This window comes from Pongo pygmaeus, chromosome 18, assembly GCF_028885625.2.
Source record: "Pongo pygmaeus isolate AG05252 chromosome 18, NHGRI_mPonPyg2-v2.0_pri, whole genome shotgun sequence".
Classification (NCBI taxonomy): domain Eukaryota; kingdom Metazoa; phylum Chordata; class Mammalia; order Primates; family Hominidae; genus Pongo; species Pongo pygmaeus.
In genome coordinates, this window is record NC_072391.2 from 1,982,910 (window position 1) to 2,003,784 (window position 20,875).

Below are 20,875 nucleotides of genomic sequence, written 5' to 3' on the forward strand. Positions count from 1 at the left end.
ATTAGCTGGGCATGGTGGTGCACGCCTGTAGTCCTGGCTACTCGGGAGGCTGAGGCAGGAGAATTGCTTGAACCCAGGAGGTGGAGGTTGCAGTGAACCAACATCACGCCACTGCACTCTGCACTCCAGCCTGGGTGACAGAGCAAGACTCCATCTCAAAAAAAAAAAAAAGTATGAAGAAAAGAAAATGTAAGAGGGCTGAAAGCCAAAGGGAAGACGAAAGGCATGAGAATAAGTGACGTGACACATGGAAGGTTCCAGACTCACGGGAGGGGGGAAGCTGCCACAGTTTCCTGCTTATACTACTATATTCATTCAGGGTTGTAGACAATTCTTACTTCATTATGAATGTAATAGCATTGTCTAGAACTTGGGGAAATCGCAAACAATTGAGCACTCCTTTGAACAACTGAATAGGATTGAACATAAACTGCCTACAAAGTGACTTCTCCTGTTTTTCAAGATGATCATATAGCAGGCTTATTCCTTCTCCCTAAAGTATACAGATGCTCCCCAGGTGGCGGGCATGTCCTCCACAGCAAGGGACCTGCCATCTGAAAGGGTCACGTTCTCTCAGTCAGTCACCATTTAATATGACAAGCAATTCACATTTACTTACATGAACTATCATAAGCGTGTGTGTTTCTTCCTTTTTTTTTTTTTTTTTGTCTCTTGACTATCATCCCTCTCTATATTAAGAAATTACTCTTGCCTCTTTATTTATTTATTTATTTATCAACCCAGAATCTCGCTCTGTCGCCCAGGCTGGAGTGCAGTGGCGCCATCTCAGCTCATTGCAACCTCTGTCTCCTGGGTTCAAGTAATTCTCCTGCCTCAGCCTCCTGAGTAGCTGGGACTACAGGTACCTGCCACCATGCCCAGCTAATTTTTTTTTTTTTTTTTTTTTGAGATGGAGTCTCGCTCTGTCGCCCAGACTGGAGGGCAGTGGTACGATCTCGGCTCACTGCAACCTCTGCCTTCCAGGTTCAAGTGATTCTCCTGACTCAGCCTCCGGAGTAGCTGGGACTGCAGGAACCTGTCACCATGCCCAGCTAATTTTTTTTTTTTTTTTTGAGTCGCAGTCTTGCTCTGTCACCCAGGCTGGAGTGCAGTTGCACAATCTCGGCTCACTGCAAGCTCTGCCTCCCGGGTTCACGCCATTCTCCTGCCTCAGCCTCCTGAGTAGCTGGGACTACAGGAGCCCACCACCTCACCTGGCTAATTTTTTGTATTTTTAGTAGAGACGGGATTTCACTGTGTTAGCCAGGATGGTCTCGATCTCCTGACCTCATGATCCTCCTGCCTCAGCTGCCCAAAGTGTTGGGATTACAGGCGTGAGCCACCGCGCCTGGCCACCCAGCTAATTTTTGTATTTTTAGTGGCGATGGTGTTTCACCATATTGGCCAGGCTGGTCTCGAACTCCTGACCTTGTGATCCACCTGCCTCAGCCTCCCAAAGTGCTAGGATTACAGGCATAAGCCACCGCGCCAGGACTTTTTTTTTTTTTTTTTTTTTTTTTTTTTTTTTTGAGACAGGGTCTCCCTCTATTGCCCAGGCTGGAATGCAGTGGCATGATTTTGACTCACTACAACCTCAACCTCCCAGGCTCAGGTGATCCTCCCACTTCAGCCTCCCAAGCAGCTGAGATTACAGGTACACACCACCACATCTAGCTAATTTTTGTATTTTTTGTAGAGATGGAGTTTCACCATGTTGCCCAGGCTGGTCTTGAACTCCTGGGCTCAAGTGATCCATCTGCCTTGGTCTCCCAAAGTGCTAGGATCACAGGTGTAAGCCACTGTGCCTGGACTAATTTTCATGTACTTTATTTTGTGAAACTTTACTGTTGAGTTCTACATCTCAATCTCTGCCTTGTGGCTCTGGTCTGTCCAACTACAGAGCTCAGAACTGGCTACAGTAATTCAGACAGATGCTGATGCACCAGAAGGGAACACCCCCCTGGTGCCCCATGGAGTGCCATCCTCCCCTGCACCTCACCAGCACAGTCCCACTCCACCTATTAGACCATGGAGCCCTACAGCAGGGCAGCGTGTATTCCCACTCCCTCCCCGGTTTCTGGGCAGCTCTGAACACAAAGGCACAGAACTGATCCCTTAACTTATTCAACTATGCCCCTTCAAGGAAGGTCACGGAGATTTTCGAATCAATAAGCTTACCCTTTCCATTTACATCTTTGTTTAAGCAGCGTATAAAAAGTTCTCCTATAGTTAGCAGATCATTTAGGAGCAGAGTGGAACACTGCATTTAGCATTCAAATACAATTTTATTTTACTACTCATCCACAGATAAAATGCTACTTTCCCTTTAATGAGGAGTGTTACTGTTTTCTTAATTCAACATACTACCAAGATAGAGAAGAAAAGTTACCCCAGCTGGTCGTGACCACTCCATCCCAAACACAAATCAAGTGACCGCACCTCCCCTGCCAAATTGCACTTGGCTTTGTTGGGGTTTTAACTTACCGACTTAACTTACCGACTTCACAGCTGCAAGCACGTTAATAATCCTCCCATTAAGACTGTGTCCATTTGCAACAATGTCACCCAGTGAATAATAATCATGAGACTCTTTAACAGGTAAATGTATCAAAGAAAGTAACTTTGTGTCCACTTCATAACTGGAACAAACTTTTACTGTTGAGTGATTCTCACTGAGCAACAGTTTACAGTTGCTAAATTGCAAAAACACAAGAAAGTTATATGAAAGTGATTTTTGGATAGAAAAATATTTCCAGGTCCACATTTAAACTACATTTTTCGTTGAAATTTAGACAATACTAATATATACTTTTTACTCTTAGAAACATTGAATAATACGGCAAAACATTTTTTGTTTACAGTGCAATTTCATTAAGGAAATGTTTTGAGAATTGATTTGTGTCGGGGTTCTAAGCATACCATTTGTCTGATCTTGCCCAAACTCTGCGCTTGTTTCCTTCTCCAAAAAAATAGGAGCATAAAAGCACTCTGAAACTTTCAGGGGTTATACAAACCCAAGGACTGGTTGTTTCTCTCTCTTATGGACCTGGCTGTTCCGCCTTAGTGCCTCAGGTCAGGGACTGTGTTTTTCCTACCCTGCTGAGCTCTGCATGGAGCAGACACAGAACACTGGCACAGTGAGCCCGAACTGAGGTGCTCTCCCTCCTGCACCGAGACCCTCCCGGCCCTTGGATTCTGTGCACCAGCAGTCCTCTAACCCAGCCCCTCCTCCTCCCCACTGCTCGGCCTCACTTACCTACCTCATCACTTCTCTCCCAAGCCACTGCCTTGCTCTCCTAACTAAGCTTCATTCCCCTACAGTCCATGCTCCACAAGCAAAGTGATCTTCCTAAATCACAAATATGAAAATATTATTTCCCAGCTCAAAGACCGTCATTGTGGCTACTAGTCACAAAGGAAATAACTCGGTATGAAAGCAAAGCTGTCTGTGAAATATCTCTGCTTCCACCTTAAGCTTCTCCTCCTGCCCATGCCCTGCATTCCAGCCGCATCAGACTATTACATTATGAAACTGGTACTTCTAGATGAAAAATAGTAAAATATCAGCAGTTTCATATGGCTCAACCTAATATTAACTGTTCTGGAAAAGACAGGAGGTTTCCTGTTTCTTCCCTCTACCAAGAATGTTCTCTCCAACTAACCATCCATCCATCGCTTCCATGAATACTGAGAATCTGTTATATGTCAGACCCTATGCTAGGCACAAGGGATATGGTGGTGAAGAAGGCAGACAAGACCTTTGATCTCATGAGGCTCACATATGTGAGGGGGAGACCCAAGAACAATGAATCAAACAATCTCAGACGGTGACTTGGGTTATGGTGACAAAAGCCAGGGCAAAATCCTGGTAATTGACCATTAGCGCTACCACAAACAGAGTAGATGGGGAAGGTTGAAGAAGATGACATTTAAGTTGTGAGTCAATAACCCAAAGAAGCAAACAGTCAAACAGATGGGAGAATGTTCTATGCAGAGAGAGAACAGAAAATACCAAAGTTTGGCCAGGCGGGGTGGCTCACGCCTGTAATCCCAGCACTTTGGGAGGCCGAAGCGGGCGGATCACTTGAGGTCAGGAGTTCGACACCAGCCTGGCCAACATGGCAAAACCCCGCCTCTACTAAAAATACAAAAATTAGCTGGGTGTGGTGGCGTGTGCCTGTAATTACAGCTACTTGGGAGGCTGAGGTGGGAGAATCGTTTGAACCCAGGAGGTGGAGGTTACAGTGAGCCGAGATCGTGCCACTGCACTCCAGCCTGGGCAGCAGAGTGGACTCTGTCTCAGTAAAAAATAAAAATAAAAATAAAAATAAAAGGAAATACAAAAGTTCTTAGTGCAGAATGAGTTCACGGTGTTCATGAAATGGAAAGAAATTCACTGTGGCTGCAGAGAAATGAGGCTTGAGAATCTGGAATAAGATGAGGTCAGAAAAGAAGGTGGGAACGGGTCACAATTGATGCGAGTGTAAATGCCATAGACTGCTGTGCCCACCAAGAGCCCTTTACAGGCTGGTACAGGGGCACAGCTACACCCTTCTCTCCAGAACTGCCAGACCCGCCTTTGAGCTGATGCCCCGCCCCACCCTGGGGGTTTGGGGAGTGGATGGACCACAGCCAGGGCACTGCTCTAAGGGGCCACTCCCACTCCAGAGCTCCCTCCAGGGCTCCTGCTGAGGCTCCAGGTGAGCCCACTCCTCTGCTCAGCTTCTTCCCTGCCTATCCTTGCAGGGTTCCCGAGAGTTCACCCTCAACCAACCACTCCCACAAGAGTCCTCCTCTCAAGCTCTGCTTCGAAGGAACCTGCCCTAAGATGGTAAGCCTGTGAGTAAAAGGATACCTTGACATGAAAAAAGATAGATGTAATTTCCAAAGTTTATCTTTTCTTCTCATTCAGTTTTAACATGACAAGTCAAATTTTTGTAAATCTAAGAATGAGAATCAAAGTACTAAAACCAAAGCCATTTTTCATGTGACTGTGTATCAAAGTAAATTATGTCATAATCAAAGATGAATTTTGTAAGAGAAAATTAAACTCCTCATTTTTATTGAAATAGAAACAACATTTTTAGTAAGATCGCTGCTAATCTGATACAACATTATTAGTAATGATCATTCTGGCACAATCTCTGTGCTAGACAGATGCTTACCTAGGAGTTGCAGGGCTGAATTTTTCTTCTCTTTCTATTTCCTTTCTTTGGATCAGAGGATTTTCAATTATCACTAAAATAGAGGGCAAAGTATGATGATATTACAAAACAGTAACAAGATAAACACTAACATCCTAAATAACATCCTGTTTAATTTATGATCACCATCGACTCTAGGCTTTAAAAATTCCTCACCTCATTCATCTTCTCCATCATCAACATATAACATATTTTGATACTGAGATGTCAAAATTGAAATCTTTATCTCCATATGTAACTAATATTCCAGCATTTATTCAAGGGATGTCTATAGCTATACTGGGCCCTATGAAGTTTGTGAAGCTTTCTGCCTTCATAGTCCATATGTTCAATGACCCTATTATTCAACTAGAGAGATACCATACATTGTCCTGAAAGTTAACAATACAAGGCAATATATGATTAGGATCTAAATAACCGGTATGGGGAGTGGGCTGCTTGAGACCACCGTATTAAAGAGGAGTGTTTTCATTACCTGCGTTACTCTTTTCTCTTTTCCTATCATGAAGAACTAGTATACATGCTTTCTTGTTCTTTTTATGAGGCTACGGCTCATAAAAGTTATCTGTTGAGTGACTAAGTTCCACATGTTATACTAGGTACACCATCTCATTTAATATTTACAAGAACCTAATGAGGTATTATTTCATAGTTGAGACCCAACAAGATTAAGAAATTTTCTCAAAGCCATAATGTAAGTAAATGTTGGAACTGGTATTTGAATCTAGACCTCTGTGTTTTCAAAGTCTCCTGTTCTTTCTACTACATGAGGCTGTTCTGTCAAAGAGATACTGGGGTGAGTAGATGTAAAAGAGTTGGTATTTCAACTAAAAGTAAAGTTCCTTAAAATCCCATTAACAATTTAAATATCAGTTTTTATCAAAATCTATTCGGTGGTCAAATGTCAACTTTTATCAAAATATATTCAGTGGCCATATTATATGTCTATAGAAAGATAACCAATTATAACAATAATATGGGTTGATGCAAATTGAAATATGTAATAAAACAGAGACAGTAAGGTTATCTAGTAAAAATATAGCTATCACTATCACGTTTGTATGCTTCAAGTAACATTCTGAATGCCTCACATTGCAGCCTTTTTTTTTTTTTTTTTTTTTTTTTTTTTTGAGACAGGGTCTTACTCTGTGACCGAGGCTGGAGTGCAGAGGCATGATGTTGGCTCGCTGCAACCTCCACCTCCAGGGCTCAAGCCATCTTCCTGCTTCAGCCTCCTTAGTAGCTGGTACTACAGGCCTACGCCACCATACCCAGCTAATTTTTTCTATTTTTTGTAGAAATGGGGTTTTGCCATGTTGCTCAGGCTGGTCTCGAACTCCTGAACTCACGCAATCCACCCACCTTGGCCTCCCAAAGTGTTGGGACTACAGGCGTGAGCCACTGTGCCCCACTGCATTATACTCTTAACACTTGACTTTTTCTGATAAAGTTCTTGAGAATTATGAACTGTGTCTCATTTCAACTCCGTCAGTATAGTTACTATAAACATGCCACAGGAATAACACTATAATGGAAAAAGTTTAAGAATCAATGCCAACTTACCACAGTCACCAACCCTAAAGCTGTCAGAAAGAGACTTGATGTAATCTTCATTGCCCCAGGAAGCTGCATTTACAAAATGTGCTGGTGAATCCCGAATGGTGAAGCTGAAAGTGTACCTTTCTGATCCAATATCTAACGGAAAACCAATGCTTTTATTTTTCAAATGAAGAGTTTCAATCACTTCTCTGCCTTTTGATAAGTGTTACATGAAAAGTTTCATTTCAATTATAAACAAATGATTATTTGTTTAATCAAATAACTATTGATTATGATAATAAAAATACTCAAATACATGGTACAAAATGTTCTTTCAGATGTATATTCTATAACATCATGCTTCTAGGAATTTCAAACTGAAGTGGTAACAGGTTGCCCCCTTGCTCCTTTCCCTGGTGATCTGTGTATTTGGAGGGAAAAACATGTAAACTTGAGCCATCCAGGTATTACCTTAGGTTCTCCTTTTCTATCTTACTGTTGTTTGAACCTAAGTCATAATTCAGATCTAAATAGTTATTTCAGTCCCAGCTACTTAGGAGGATGAAGCAGAATGACTGCTTAAGCCCAAAAGTTCAAGGCTTCAGTGAACTGCGATTGCACCACTGCTCTCCAGCCTGGGCAACAGAGCAAGACCCAGTCCCAAAAATAAAAATAAAAATAGGCCGGGTGCGATGGCTCATGCCTGTAATCCTAGCACTTTGGGAGGCCGAGGCGAGTGGATCACCTGAGGTTAGTTCAAGACCAGCCTGGCCAACATGGTGAAACCCTGTCTCTGCTAAAAATACAAAACTTAGCCAGGCGTGGTGGTGGGCACTTGTAATCCCAGCTACTCATGAGGCTGAGGCAGTAGAATCGCTTGAACCCAGGAGGCGGAGGTTGCAGTGAGCCGAGATCCAGCCTGGGTGACAAGAGAAAAACTCTGTCTCAAAAATAAATAAATAAATAATAATAAAATAAAAATAAAAATTGGCCAGGCACAGCAGCTTACCCCTGTGATCCCAGGACTTTGGGAGGCGAGGTGGGAGAGTCACTTGAGGCCTGGAGTTCAAAACCAGCCTGGGCAACATAGAGGGACACCATCTCTACAGAAAATTTTAAAATTAGTGGTGGCACTCATCTTTAGTCTCAGCTACTTGGGAGGCTGAGGAGGAAATGTTGCTTGAGCCCAGTTTAAGTGTGCAGTGAGCTTTGAATGCACCACTGCACTCCAGCCTGGGAAGAATGAGTTCAGGGTATTCATGAAATGTACACCCAGGCTGGAGTTCAGTGACGCCATCTCTCGGCTCACTGCAACCCCTGCCTCCCAGCAGCTGGGACTCAGCCTCCTGAGCAGCTGGGGCTACAGGCGCACACCACCATGCCAGGCTAATTTTTGTATTTTTTTTTTTTTTTTTTAGTAAAAATGGGTTTCGTTTTTGTTTGTTTTTGAGACGGAGTTTCGCTCTTGTTACCCAGGCTGGAGTGCAATGGCACGATCTCAGCTCACAGCAACCTCTGCCTCCCGGGTTCAAGCAATTCTCCTGCCTCACCCTCCCAAGTAGCTGGGATTACAGGCGCCTGCCACCATGCCCAGCTGATTTTGTACTTTTAGTAGAGACGGGGTTTCACCATGTTGGCCATGCTGGTCTCGAACTCCTGACCTCGTGATCCGCCTGCCTCAGCCTTCCAAAGTGCTGGCGTGAGCCACCGTGCCTGGCGAGACAACGTTTTTTAGTAGAGGTGGGGAAGAACAGAGTGAGACCCTGTCTCTAAAAAAAATAAAATAAATTTTAAAAATAATTAAGTTATTTCAAAACAAATTATGTGCTACTTAATGAGGACCACTAGGGGTCAGCAAATACTTTTTTCCAAAATAGAAATTTCATATTGGTTTTGCTAATTAAAAATTACAACCTGGCTGGGTGCAGTTGCTCCTGCCTATAATCCTAGCACCTTGGGAGGCCAAGGGGGTAAGATTGCTTCAGCCAAGGAGTTTGAGACCAGCCTGGGCAACAAAGTGAGACCCTCTGTCTCTACAAAAACTCCAAAAATTATTCAGGCATGGTAGCATGGACCTGTCCGGCTACATGGGAGGCTGAGGCAGGAAGACCTCTTGAGCCCAGGGTTGAGGCTGCAGTGAGCTGTATTCACATTGCTGCACTCCAGCCTGAGTGACAGAGCGAGACCCTATCTCAAATTTTTTAAAAAAGTAATATAACCCAACATACATGTAAATTATAGACATATTCTGAACTGTCTATTAGTGTCTGCCTCTGGGGAGAGGACTAGGATGGGAAGAGTGAGGAGCTGAAAGGGGAATTTCACTTTTCAACTCTATGACCTTTGGTACTACTGGAATTTTTGATGAAAATATAATGTTGTATGTACAATGTTTTAAGTCAGTAAGCAAACTTCCTCCAAAAAAGGAATACCACAGATGTCATCATAAAAAGAAGTCAAACAACACAGAAGTTTTTCTCCTTCCCTCACAGTCTGATAGGTGAAAAACTGTGAATTTCTTCTTTTTGAGACGGAGTTTCGCTCTTGTTGCCCAGGCTGGAGTGCAATGGCATGATCCCGGTCACTGCAACCTGCGCCTCCCAGGTTCAAGCGATTCTCCTGCCTCAGCCTCCCGAGTAGCTAGGAATACAGGCGCCTGCCACCATCCCTGACTAATTTTGTATTTTTAGTAGAGAGGGGGTTTCTACATGTTGGTCAGGCTGGTCCCGAACTCCTGACCTCAGGTTATCCGCCCACCTCAGCCTCCCAAAGTGCTGGGATTATAGGCGTGACCACTGTGCCTGGTGAAAAACCGTATATTTCATTTTTATAATTTTAGCAAGTATTTTAATAACTACTTTTTTCTAATTCACACATTTTAAGTGATGCCTTCTGAAGTTTGGTAAAAAGATATATAGACTTCCTCAAACTATTTATTTAGTAATTCTGATCTAGTTAGTTAAGATGAAATAAAGTGCACGCACAAATGATATGGGTAACAGATGACAGCTTGGTTATTTACGTTAAAGATAAAAGCATCATGCCTGTAATCTCAGCACTCTAGGAGGATGAGGCAGGATGATCACTTGAGCCCAGGAGTTTGAGACCAGCCTGGGCAACAGAGCAAGACCCTGTCTCTACAAATTTTTTTCTTTTTTTAAATCAGCCAGGGGCTGGGCATGGTGGCTCACACCTGTAATTCCAGCACTTTGGGAGGCCAAGGCAGGGAGATCACTTGAGGTCAGGAGTTCAAGACCAGCCTGGGCAAAATGGTGAAACCCCATCTCTACTAAAAATACAAACATTAGCTGGGCATGATGGCATGTGCCTGTAATTCCAGCTACTCGGGAGGCTGAAGCAGGAGAATCGATTCAACCTGGGAGGCAGAGGTTGCAATGAGTCGAGATTGTGCCATCGCACTCCAGCCTAAGTGACAGAGCGAGACTCCATCTCAAAAAAAAAAAAGAGAGAGAGAGAGAGAACACATGTGCTCAAATATACATATATACACACATACGTATGTATGCATATATATAGAGAGAGAGAATGTGGGAGGGAGGGAGAGAGAGAGCCTTGAATCAGGTACTTGACCATCCAATAGAGAGCATAACCATTGCTCTTAAGGAGTTAAACAGGCATAGAAAAATTAATCACTTAAATATACTTTGTTGTAGTCATAAGCCAAAGTTGATGAAAAATGAAACAAAGAGTTAAACAGAACTCAGCTTTTTCTGTCTGGAAAGCCTTTGACATCTGTTTTCCCAATAACTATACCGATAACTTTCTGAAAAACAAAAAGGTCACAGAAGACCAATATTAAACACAGATGTACTTGGTAAATTTAATTTCATGGGCTTGTTATACTTTATTGGCTCTAACAAACATTTCTGACTAGGAGCCATTTAAATGTATTTGTTCCAGGCAAACATCTAAAAGAAGTTCATAAATGTTCAATTCCACAAGGAATAGTACAAAGTAATCCAAAAGTTAACTACTATTACAAATATAATCATTTAATACTTAGCATATTTCTACTTTATTTTCAGTCACCAGATGGAGCATAATAACTGCCCTATGCTATCAATCCTTATTGAATTCATCCAAAGTACATGTATAATGCAATTTAATTTGCCACGGTCTTCAAAGCTTTCCTTTATATAGGATTTTCTAACAATCCACATAAAATCACTTAGCTTCTTAATTTAAACATGCTGGACAGTAATATAAATTAGACTGTAACAAAACTTATATTTTGCTGCTAATAAATCTAAATTCTAAAGTCCTAGATCTTAAACCTTAGAGATATTAACATCTCCTTAAAATGTTTAATGTTCTCTTTAGTGACTACTGAAGAAAAATTTTAAACGTGTTTTAAGAAATAAAAATGGGCCGGGCGTGGTGGCTCACACATGTAATCCCAGCACTTTGGGAGGCTGAGGTGGGTGGGTCACCTGAGGTCATGAGATTGAGACCAGTCTGACCAACATGGTGAAACTCCATCTCTACCAAAAATACAAAAAATTAGCCGGGTGTGGTGGTGGGTGCCTGTAATCCCAGCTACTCATGAGGCTGAGGGAGAAGAATCGCTTGAAACCGGAGGCAGAGGTTGCAGTGAGCTGAGATCCCACTATTGCACTTCAGCCTGGGCAACAGAGCAGGACTCCCATCTCAAAAAAAAAATAAAAATAAAAAAATAAAAAATAAAAATGAATACCTTTTCTGAAAGGAAAAAACTAAACTTATTTTGCTAATTGCAGCAACTCATTTTAACCTTACAATAATCTTGACATTTAAATTACAATCAGGCTTTTAAGACTCCTACTTTCTAGCTGAGCTATTAGCTAGCCTTATTGCTTATTTAGACACATTGATATTATTTCTTCAATTCCTTATACACGCAGATCTCACTGAATTTTGTTGGAAAATCCAACTAATGGAAATGTTGAGTAAAACTTTCTATCTGAAGAGACCATTATTAGCAAATAGTTTACCTTTCAAGAAAAACTATAACAATTGTTATTTTTAAATATTTTTAAATTTTAAATTATTAAAGTTATATGTAAATGTATCCCATTGTAAGAAATCTAGTTTGCAAAAGCAAAATATAAATAGCAGACTGCTCGGGGCAGGGAAGGTAAGGGTGTGTGGTAGCTACTTTACAATAAGTTTTTTAACTTATAAAATGATTCCACCTAGTTTTCTTTTAAATAAGTAACAGTCGAGGTGTATTCAAAATCACTGAATTCCCCTATAACTCCTACTCAAAAAGTCAATTTTCACATAATCATTTTAGAAAACACACCTGTTATAAACCTTATATCATAAAAGCAGCATAATGTCAAGTACTTAGACCATAAATTGGATAATTTGGTCAGAAAATTACTACCGCTGAACAAAATGGTTTAATTTTTTTTTTTTTTTTTTGAGAAGAGTTTCGCTCTTGTTGCCCAGGCTGGAGTGCAATGGCGCGATCTCGGCTCACTGACACCACCTTCTGGCTTCAAGCGATTCTCCTGCCTCAGCCTCCTGAGTAGCTGGGATTACAGGCATGAGCCACCACGCCCAGCTAATTTTGTATTTTTAGTAGAGATGGGGTTTCTCCATGTTGATCAGGCTGATCTTGAACTCCCAACCTCAGGTGATCCAGCTGCCTCGGCCTCCCAAAGTGCTGGGATTACGTGAGCCACTGTGCCTGGCCTGGTTTAATTTTACAATGCTAAATTTGAGCATTTATTAAATTTTTCACTTTATAAAATATTAAGTAAAATAATACGTCTATTGATCATTTTGAACAATTACTAGTCATATCTACAATCATATCTTCTACTCTACACACAAATAAAGATTAATTTTCATCTAGGTGGCATAAATACAAAGAAATTTAGGTATACTTAATATCTAACAATTATACCAATGCAATGAGTATCTATATACTTGTCAATTATAAAAGCAGGTGTTGAATGAATCAATAACGTTAATGTAAAGTTATCACATAAAATGTCATTAGTAAGCAAATCACCACATCATTGAAACCTACCAGATTAGCCATATTTGGCTGCAGATCTGAAAGGGTAGTGAAGGTCCTCGTTGCAAAGGAGTTTGCCATTTTTTTAATCTGCATTTTAGAAAATACAATTTAGATATATAAATTGAATAAATGAAATAAATCATTTAAAAAATTCCAAGAGTTTAAAATATTATTTAGGGCCAGACATGGTGGCTCATACCTGTAATCCCAGCACTTTGGGAGGCTGAAGTGGGTGGATCACCTGAGGTCAGGAGTTCAAGACCAGCCTGGCCAACATGGCAAAACCTCATGTGGTAGCAGGCGCCAGTAATCCCAGCTACTCAGGAGGCTGAGGCAGGAAGAAGTGCTTGAACCTGGGAGGCAGAGGTTGCACTGAGCCGAGATCGCACTACTGCACTCCAGCCTGGGCAACAGAGCGAGACTCTGTCTCAAAAATGAATGAAACAAAATAAAATAAAATAAAATAAAATATTATTGGCCAGGCACGGTGCCTCATGCCTGTAATCCCAGCTTGGGAGGCTGAGGCGGGCGGATCACGAGGTCAGGAGATCGAGACCCTCCTGGCTAACATGGTGAAACCCCGGCTCTACTAAAAATACAAAAAATTAGCCGGGTGTGGTGGCAGGCACCTGTAGTCCCAGCTACTCGGGAGGCTGAGGCAGGAGAATGGTGTGAACTCGGGAGGTGGAGCTTGCAGTGAGCTGAGATGGCACCACTGCACTCCAGCCTGGATGACAGAGCGAGACTCCATCTCAAAAAATAAATAAATAAAATAAAATAAAATATTATTTAGGAAAGCACTGGATAGTTTACTGCTTTGGAAAATTTTTATTATAATGGTAAAATGTAAATTAATATCGATTCAACCTATAGAAAACATGTTCAGAATGTCCTTTTATAATTTTGAATGATATAGCTATTAGAGGTTTCAATTTTTAACTTTCATTTCTAAAACCATGTAAAATTTAGTAGTTTTTGAGCACCATGTAAATTTAGTTTTATTTTTTAATTTTTTTTAACTTTTTTTTTTTTTTGAGACATCAGTCTCACACAATCTCAGTTCAACGCAACATCCACCTCCCAGGCTCAAGTGATTCTTCTGCCTCAGCCTCCCGAATAGCTGGGATTACAGGTGCCTGCCACCACACCCAGCCAATTTTTGTATTTTTAGTAGAGACGGGGTTTCACCATGTTGGCCAGGCTGGTCTCGAACTCCTGATCTCAAGTGATCCGCCCGCCCTCAGAGTGCTGGGATTAAAGGTGTGAGCCACGAAGCCCAGCCAAATTTAGAGTTTTACATACAAGATGATTCAACGGGACATTTTTTTTTTTTTTTTTTTGAGATGGAGTTTCACTCTGTTGCCTAGGCTGGAGTGCAGTGGTGCAATCTCAGCTCACTGCAAGCTCCACCTCCTGGGTTCATGCCATTCTCCCACCTCAGCCTCCAGAGTAGCTGGGATTACAGGCGCTCACCACCACACCTGGCTAATTTTGTTTTTGCATTTTTAGTAGAGATGGGGTTTCACCATGTTAGCCAGGATAGTCTCCATCTCCTGACCTCGTGATCCACCCACCTCAGCCTCCCAAAGTGCTGGGATTACAGGCATGAGCCACCGCGCCCAGCCTCAATGGGACATTTAAGGATTTAAATATATATTAGCATCAAGCTTACCTCAAAAAATACAACAAAAATCTACTGTAAACACCTCAAATTGAGCATTTGATTATACTGTGTGAAGGGAAAGGTATGATTTTTTTTTTTTTGAGACGGAGTCTCGCTCTGTCACCCAGGATGGAGTGCAGTGGCACGATCTCAGCTCACTGCAACCTCTGCCTCCCGGGTTCAAGCGATTCTCCTGCCTCAGCCTCCCGAGTAGCTGGGACTACAGGCATGTGCCACTACGCCCAGCTAATGTTTTTGTATTTTTAGCAGAGATGGGGTTTCACTGTGTTAGCCAGGATGGTCTCCATCTCCTGACCTCATGATCCACTCGCCTTGCCCTCCCAAAGTGCTGGGATTACAGGCGTGAGCCACTGAGCCCAGCCCAGGAAAAGTATTGATTTTAAACACACCTCTACATAGTAAAACTCCATGAGGGCAGAGGTAGCATCTTATATATTTTTATATATGTATTTCATTACTGAAAACCATAAATATCAGATGAACGAAACGGTGGTTTGTCCCTCAATATCATCACTCTAAAAGGTTCTATTGTAGAAAAATTGTAAGCTACACCAAACAGATTGACTTGACTTCACTTTATAATCCAGGGCCTCTTTAACTCTGGGAATGCCCACACCCACAGGCTCCAGTTCAAGGATGTGTCTCATGACACCTGAGTTTCAGGCAGCCTGTGGAGTTAGTCAAATATGATTTTGAATTGCAGCACCACTAGTTTGTAGTCGTGTGTTTTAACATTACTAAACATTAATTTCCTCATCCTTAAATTGTGGATAACATCAACCTTGCAGTGAAAAATAGAAACAGTGTATACAAGATGCCTGGATGTTCACAGGCTCACAATCAATGATGGCACTGCTTGTCAATATTATCCAATGTACCAGTTTTTGTATTCAAGGCCTTTCAGTGCCAGAAGAAACATTTGGGAATTAAGTTGTGTCAAGTTTTTCATTCATTCTTTGGCCTGGTCTGATGTGGCTTACAATGCAACATTGCTATCTAAAACACTTGCCCAACTGTGACAAATTCATTCACTCATTCAACCATTCAACTAATATTTATTTACAGCCCAAAGTGCCAGACATGTGAGTCGAGAGGATGAGTCAGACATTTGAGTCACTGGCTGAATTTTCTGTACAAACACAACTACCTACACACCAAGCGATTTCTCCACATTTTTACCCCTTAGCATCTCTTGGTGGGACATGGTATCCTATTATCTCTCTGAATTCCCTTATTTGTCTGCTACCGTTAGAGGTATATGGTAATAGACGTTAGTGCCTGCCCACAAAAAACATGACTTGCTTCTCTACCTGGCCACTTTAACAGATACAAAATTAACATGAACTAAAGAGCTCAATCTGAGAATTCAGAGATGACTTCATTCATCAACAACTACTGTCTCTTTTACCCTACAAAAAAAAAAATTTTTTTTTTTTTTTTTTTGAGACCGAGTCTTGCTCTGTCGCCCAGGCTGGAGTGCAGTGGCGCAATCTCGGCTCACTACAAGCTCCGCCTCCCAGGTTCATGCCATTCTCCTGCCTCAGCCTTCCCAACAGCTGGGAATACAGGCGCACGCCGCCACGACCGGCTAATTTTTTGTGTTTTTAGTAGAGACGGGGTTTCACCGTGTTAGCCAGGATGGTCTCGATCTCCTGACCTTGTGATCCACCCACCTCGGCCTCCCAAAGTGCTGGGATTACAGGCGTGAGCCATCGCGCCCAGCCAATTTTTTTTTTTTTTTTTTTTTGACAGAGTCTTGCTCTGTTGCCCAGACGGGAGTGCAATGGTGCGATCTCGGTTCACTGCAACCTCCACCTTCCAGGTTCTAGCGAGTCTCCTGGTTCAGCCTCCGCAGTAGCTGGGATTACAGAAGCCTGCTACCACACCTGGCTAATTTTTGTATTTTTTGTAGAGATGGGGTTGCACCTGAGGTGGGCGGATCACGAGGTCAGGAATTTGAGACCAGCCTGGCCAACATGGTGAAACCCCCTCTATACTAAAAACACAAAAAATTAGCCAGGCATGGTGGCGCACACCTATAATCCCTGCTACTCGGGAGGCTGAGGCAGGAGAATCCTTGAACCAGGGAGGCGGAGGTTGCAGCGAGCAAAGACTGCACCACTGCACTCCAACCTGGGCAACAGGGCGAGACTCTGTCTCAAAAAACAAACAAACAAACAAAAAACCCTTCCCATTGCACCCTGACTCAAATCCAGACTCCTTGCGGCAGCGTGCCATGCCCAGCTGACCTGGCCTCTGCCCTGAGAACCGCTCTCCGGTACCCTGGCTGCATTTCCTCAGCCTGGGCCTCGGGCCTTCGCAGATGTAGTAGCGCCTCTTTCTCGAGCATCCCCGCCTTCCCAGGACAGGATCTCCTCAGGTCTTCAGGAAAGGCCTTTCCTGCCACCCTGCCTCACGCAGCCATGCCTCTGAACTCCCCCGGGGACACTGCTAGTTGCCTGCTGTGTTGTCTTTCTCCTTCATGACACGGTAGTTCGTCAGGACAGAGCCACGTCCTCACTGCACCCCACAGTGACCACGCAGTTCCGGGCCTCACAGGCAGCAGCTGCCAGGTATGTGCTAAATGAATACATGAGCCCTTTTAAAAGCTATCTAATTTGTAAACTGAGGATAATATTGCTACAATTAGCCTTTTGGGGAGACATAGAATTTTAGTTAACAGCTAATTCTACATTTATAACATGTATTGAAGTTATGGGAACAAGTGTGATTTCTATCTTGCTATTGTAGACAAATGAAGAAGTTTCCAGGGAGCTCAGTGATGAGGTTCCCATGATTTCCCATGATTTTTTTTTTTTTTTTTTTGAGACAGGATCTTGCTCTGTTGCCCAGGCTGGAGTGCAATGGCGTGATCTTGGCTCACTGCAACCTCTGCATCCCGGGTTCAAGCGATTCTACTGCCTCAGCCTCCCAAGTAGCCGGGATTACAGGGGCACCACCACCAAGCTCGGCTAATTTTTGTTTTTTGTTTGTTTGTTTGTTTTTCTTTTTAAGTAGAGACAGGGTTTCACCATGTGGGTCAGGCTGGTCTCCAACTCCTGACCTCAGGTGATCTTCCCGCCTCGGCCTCCCAAAGCACTGGGATGACTGGCATGAGCCACTGCACCCAGCAGACATCTGCACTTTTTTTTTTTCTGGTGCCGGGGCTGAAGTGCAGTGGCGTGATCTCGGCTCACTGCAACCTCCGCTTCCTGGGTTCAAGCAATTCTCCTGTCTCAGCCTCCCAAGTAGCTAGGATTACAGGCGCCCGCCACCACGCCTGGCTAATTTTTGTATTTTTTGTAGAGATGGGGGTTTCACAATGTTGGCCAGGCTGGTCACATCGGCCTCCCAAAGCTGAGGTAATCCCAAAGGATTACAGGGGTGAGTCACCGCGCCCGGCCTTTTTTTTTTTTTTTTTTTTTTTTTTTTTTTTTTTTTTTCGGTGAGACGGAGTCTCGCTCTGTCGCCCAGGCTGGAATGCAGTGGCAAGATCTCGGCTCACCGCAACCTCCGCCTCCCGGTTCAAGCGATTTTCCTGCCTCAACCTCCCTAAGTAGCTGGGATTACAGGCGCGCGCCACCACGCCCGGCTAATTTTGTATTTTTAGTAGAGACGGGGTTTCACCATGTTGGTCAGGCTGGTCTCGAACTTCTGAACTCTGGTGATCTGCCCAACTCGGCCTCCCAAAGTGCTGGGATAACAGGCGTGAGCCGCCACTGCACTTTTTAACTCACAGGTCGGGGCTTGGAAAACACAATGTAAGACCCACACGTCAGCCGCTCTCAGCTCCGCGAGGGGCTTTCCCGCGTGTCCTCCGGCACCGGCCGCGAGAAACCCCGGGAGGGGCAAAGCTCGGGGGCCGCGGGAGGCGCTGGGAGGGCGGGCGGCGCCACAGGACAACCTGGCCCCGCCAACCCCGCGGTGAGCCGAGGATGCGGCCAGGACCCGACCCCGCGTGGGGCGCAGGCACGTACCCCACACGCTGCGCGGCTCCGCCCGCTCCCCGCCCCGCACGCGCGCGCCCGCCGCTCCCTCAGGGCCTCCGCCAGCCGAACGCCGGGCCCTGACCCGCGCGGGCTCCCTTCCTCGGACGCCGCCCCACAGCTGGAGGCCGGGCCCGCGTCGCCACCTGGCCGTCCACGTCGCTGCTCACCCGAGGCTCGCCCGGCCAGCTGCTCCCCGGGCCTGCACAGCTGCAGCCGGGGCCTCGCGGACCTGGCCCGCCGGAGCCCCGGGTCGCCCGCGCTTCGCGGCTTCTCCACAGGACGCTCGGGCCACAGCCTCGTGCAGGTGCGACCGCCGCGCGACCGTTAGCCCGAGGCCCCGCCCGGTCCTCAGCGACTCCGCCCCCACCGCTCACTGACTCCGCCCCCACCGCTCAGCGACTCCGCCCCCACCGCTCACTGACTCCACCCCCACCGCTCACTGACTCCGCCCCCACCGCTCACTGACTCCGCCCCCACCGCTCACTGACTCCGCCCCCACCGCTCACTGACTCCGCCCCCACCGCTCACTGACTCCGCCCCCGTCGCGCTCCGACTCAGCCCTCGCGGAAGGGGAGGGGAACCCGGTTCCCGTTTCTTCCTTCGCGGGAGTCAAGAGGAGCAAGACAGCCGCAGGCGCGGGGAGGGGTCTCCGTGCGCTCTCACAGCCGCGTGTGGCTCTGTGGTCGCTGGATTACAAAAGACGGTGCGCCGGAAAAAAATAAACGTATCTATCTATCTATAATGTTATGAAGGGCGGGCGCGGTGGCTCACGCCTGTAATCCCAGCATTTTGGGAGGCAGAGACGGGCGGATCACCTGAGCTCAGGAGTTCAAGACCAGCCTGGCCAACATGGTGAAACCCCGTCTTTACTAAAAATACGAAAGAAATTAGCCAGGCGTGGTGGTGAGTGCCTGGTTGTCTTGTGGCGCCGCCCGCCCACCCGAGTAGTCCCAGCTACTCAGGAGGCTGAGGTATGAAAATCGCTTGAACCCGGGAGAGGTCGCTTGAACCCAGGAGAGAGGGAGGTTGCAGTGAGCCGAGACTGTACTACTGCGCTCCCGCCTGGGCAACAGAGTGAGACTCTGTCTCAAGAAAAAAAAAAAAAAAATGAGCCAGGCATGATGATGCGTGCCTGTAGTCCCAGCTGCTGGGAAGCTGAGGGGGGAGAATCGCTTGAGCCCAGGAGTTAGAGGCTGTGGTGAGCTATGATGGCGCTACTGCACTCCAGCCTGGACAAGAGTAAGACCCTGTCTCTACAAAATAAATAAATTAATTAATATAATATAATATATCTACATCTAATGATAGATTTGGCATGGCTGGGCGCAGTGGCTCACGCCTGTAATCCCAGCACTTTGGGAGGCCGAGGCGGGCGGATCACGAGGTCAGGAGACGGAGACCATCCTGACTAACAAGATGAAACCCCGTCTCTACTAAAAATACAAAAAATTAGCCGGGCGCGGTGGCGGGCGCATGTAGTCCCAGCTACTCCGGAGGCTGAGGCAGGAGAATGGCGTGAAGCCGGGAGGTGGAGCTTGCAGTGAGCCGAGATTGCGCCACTGCACTCCAGCATGGGAGACAGAGCCAGACTCCGTCTCAAAAAAAAAGAAAAAAGAAAAAGAAAAAACCCTAGATGTGTATATCTACATATGAAAAATATATATATAATTAGATGTGCTAAGGATTGGACTTAGGCGAATCTGACAAAAATTTTCTCAGCTCTTCATGTTTTTAATTACTTCCATTTAGAAATCTTTTTAGTCTAATGACTTATACTAAGTTTTGTTAACAGAGTACCAACCCAGGGCAAGTAAGATCAAAAACTAAGTCCATTAAATTTGTTACCTACTACTGTCCACATGTAGCATTATTTAAGTTTGTCTTTAAAAAGAGAAGAACACCCCGGGCGCGGTGGCTCACGCCTGTAATCCCAGCACTTTGGGAGGCCGAGGCGGGCGCATCACGAGGTCAGGGGATCGAGACCATCCTGGCTAACACGGTGAAACCCCGTCTCTACTAAAAATACAAAAAATTAGCCGGGCGTGGTGGTGGGAGCCTGTAGTCCCAGCTACTCGGGAGGCTGAGGCAGGAGAATGGCGGGAACCCCGGGGGGCAGAGCCTGCAGTGAGCCGAGATCGCACCACTGCACTCCAGCCTGGGCGACAGCGAGACTCGGTCTCAAAAAAAAAAAAAGTAAAAAAAAATAAACAAAATAAAAAGAGAAGAACAACTTTGGTACGTATAACACACACATATTATAAAAGAAAAATACCACTGTAGAACCAAGTTTTATGTTATTATTAAAATACAGTTTTTTATGCAGCCATAGAAAATGACGAGTTCATGTCCTTTGTAGGGACATGGATGAAATTGGAAATCATCATTCTCAGTAAACTATCGCAAGGACAAAAAACCAAACACCGCATGTTCT

General features: G+C 44.8%; 1 protein-coding gene and 1 long non-coding RNA gene across 5 annotated transcripts in view; one reads left to right on the forward strand and one right to left on the reverse strand.

Annotated features, from left to right (window-relative positions):
- Positions 1-18,818, reverse strand: part of MEIOB (meiosis specific with OB-fold) — a 38,623-nt gene extending 19,805 nt beyond the window's left edge. Inside the window, exons 1-7 of one of the 4 annotated variants that reach the window (XM_054454717.1) lie at positions 18,612-18,780; positions 12,971-13,124; positions 12,781-12,858; positions 10,470-10,527; positions 6,768-6,899; positions 5,166-5,238; positions 2,498-2,693 (exon numbers count right to left, since the gene is read on the reverse strand). In XM_054454717.1, coding sequence (XP_054310692.1) covers positions 2,498-2,693; positions 5,166-5,238; positions 6,768-6,899; positions 10,470-10,527; positions 12,781-12,849 — 528 coding nt within the window. In that variant the 5' untranslated portion in view covers positions 12,850-12,858; positions 12,971-13,124; positions 18,612-18,780. Of the gene's footprint in view, positions 1-2,497; positions 2,694-5,165; positions 5,239-6,767; positions 6,900-10,469; positions 10,528-12,780; positions 12,859-12,970; positions 13,125-18,611 lie in introns of all 4 variants that reach the window. The other 3 variants (XM_054454716.1, XM_054454719.1, XM_054454718.2) reach the window with 3 other exon arrangements.
- Positions 4,321-20,875, forward strand: part of LOC129015951 (uncharacterized) — a 33,402-nt gene continuing 16,847 nt past the window's right edge. Inside the window, exon 1 of the long non-coding RNA XR_008494696.2 lies at positions 4,321-4,831. This is a non-coding gene — a long non-coding RNA (uncharacterized LOC129015951). The remainder of the gene's footprint in view (positions 4,832-20,875) is intronic.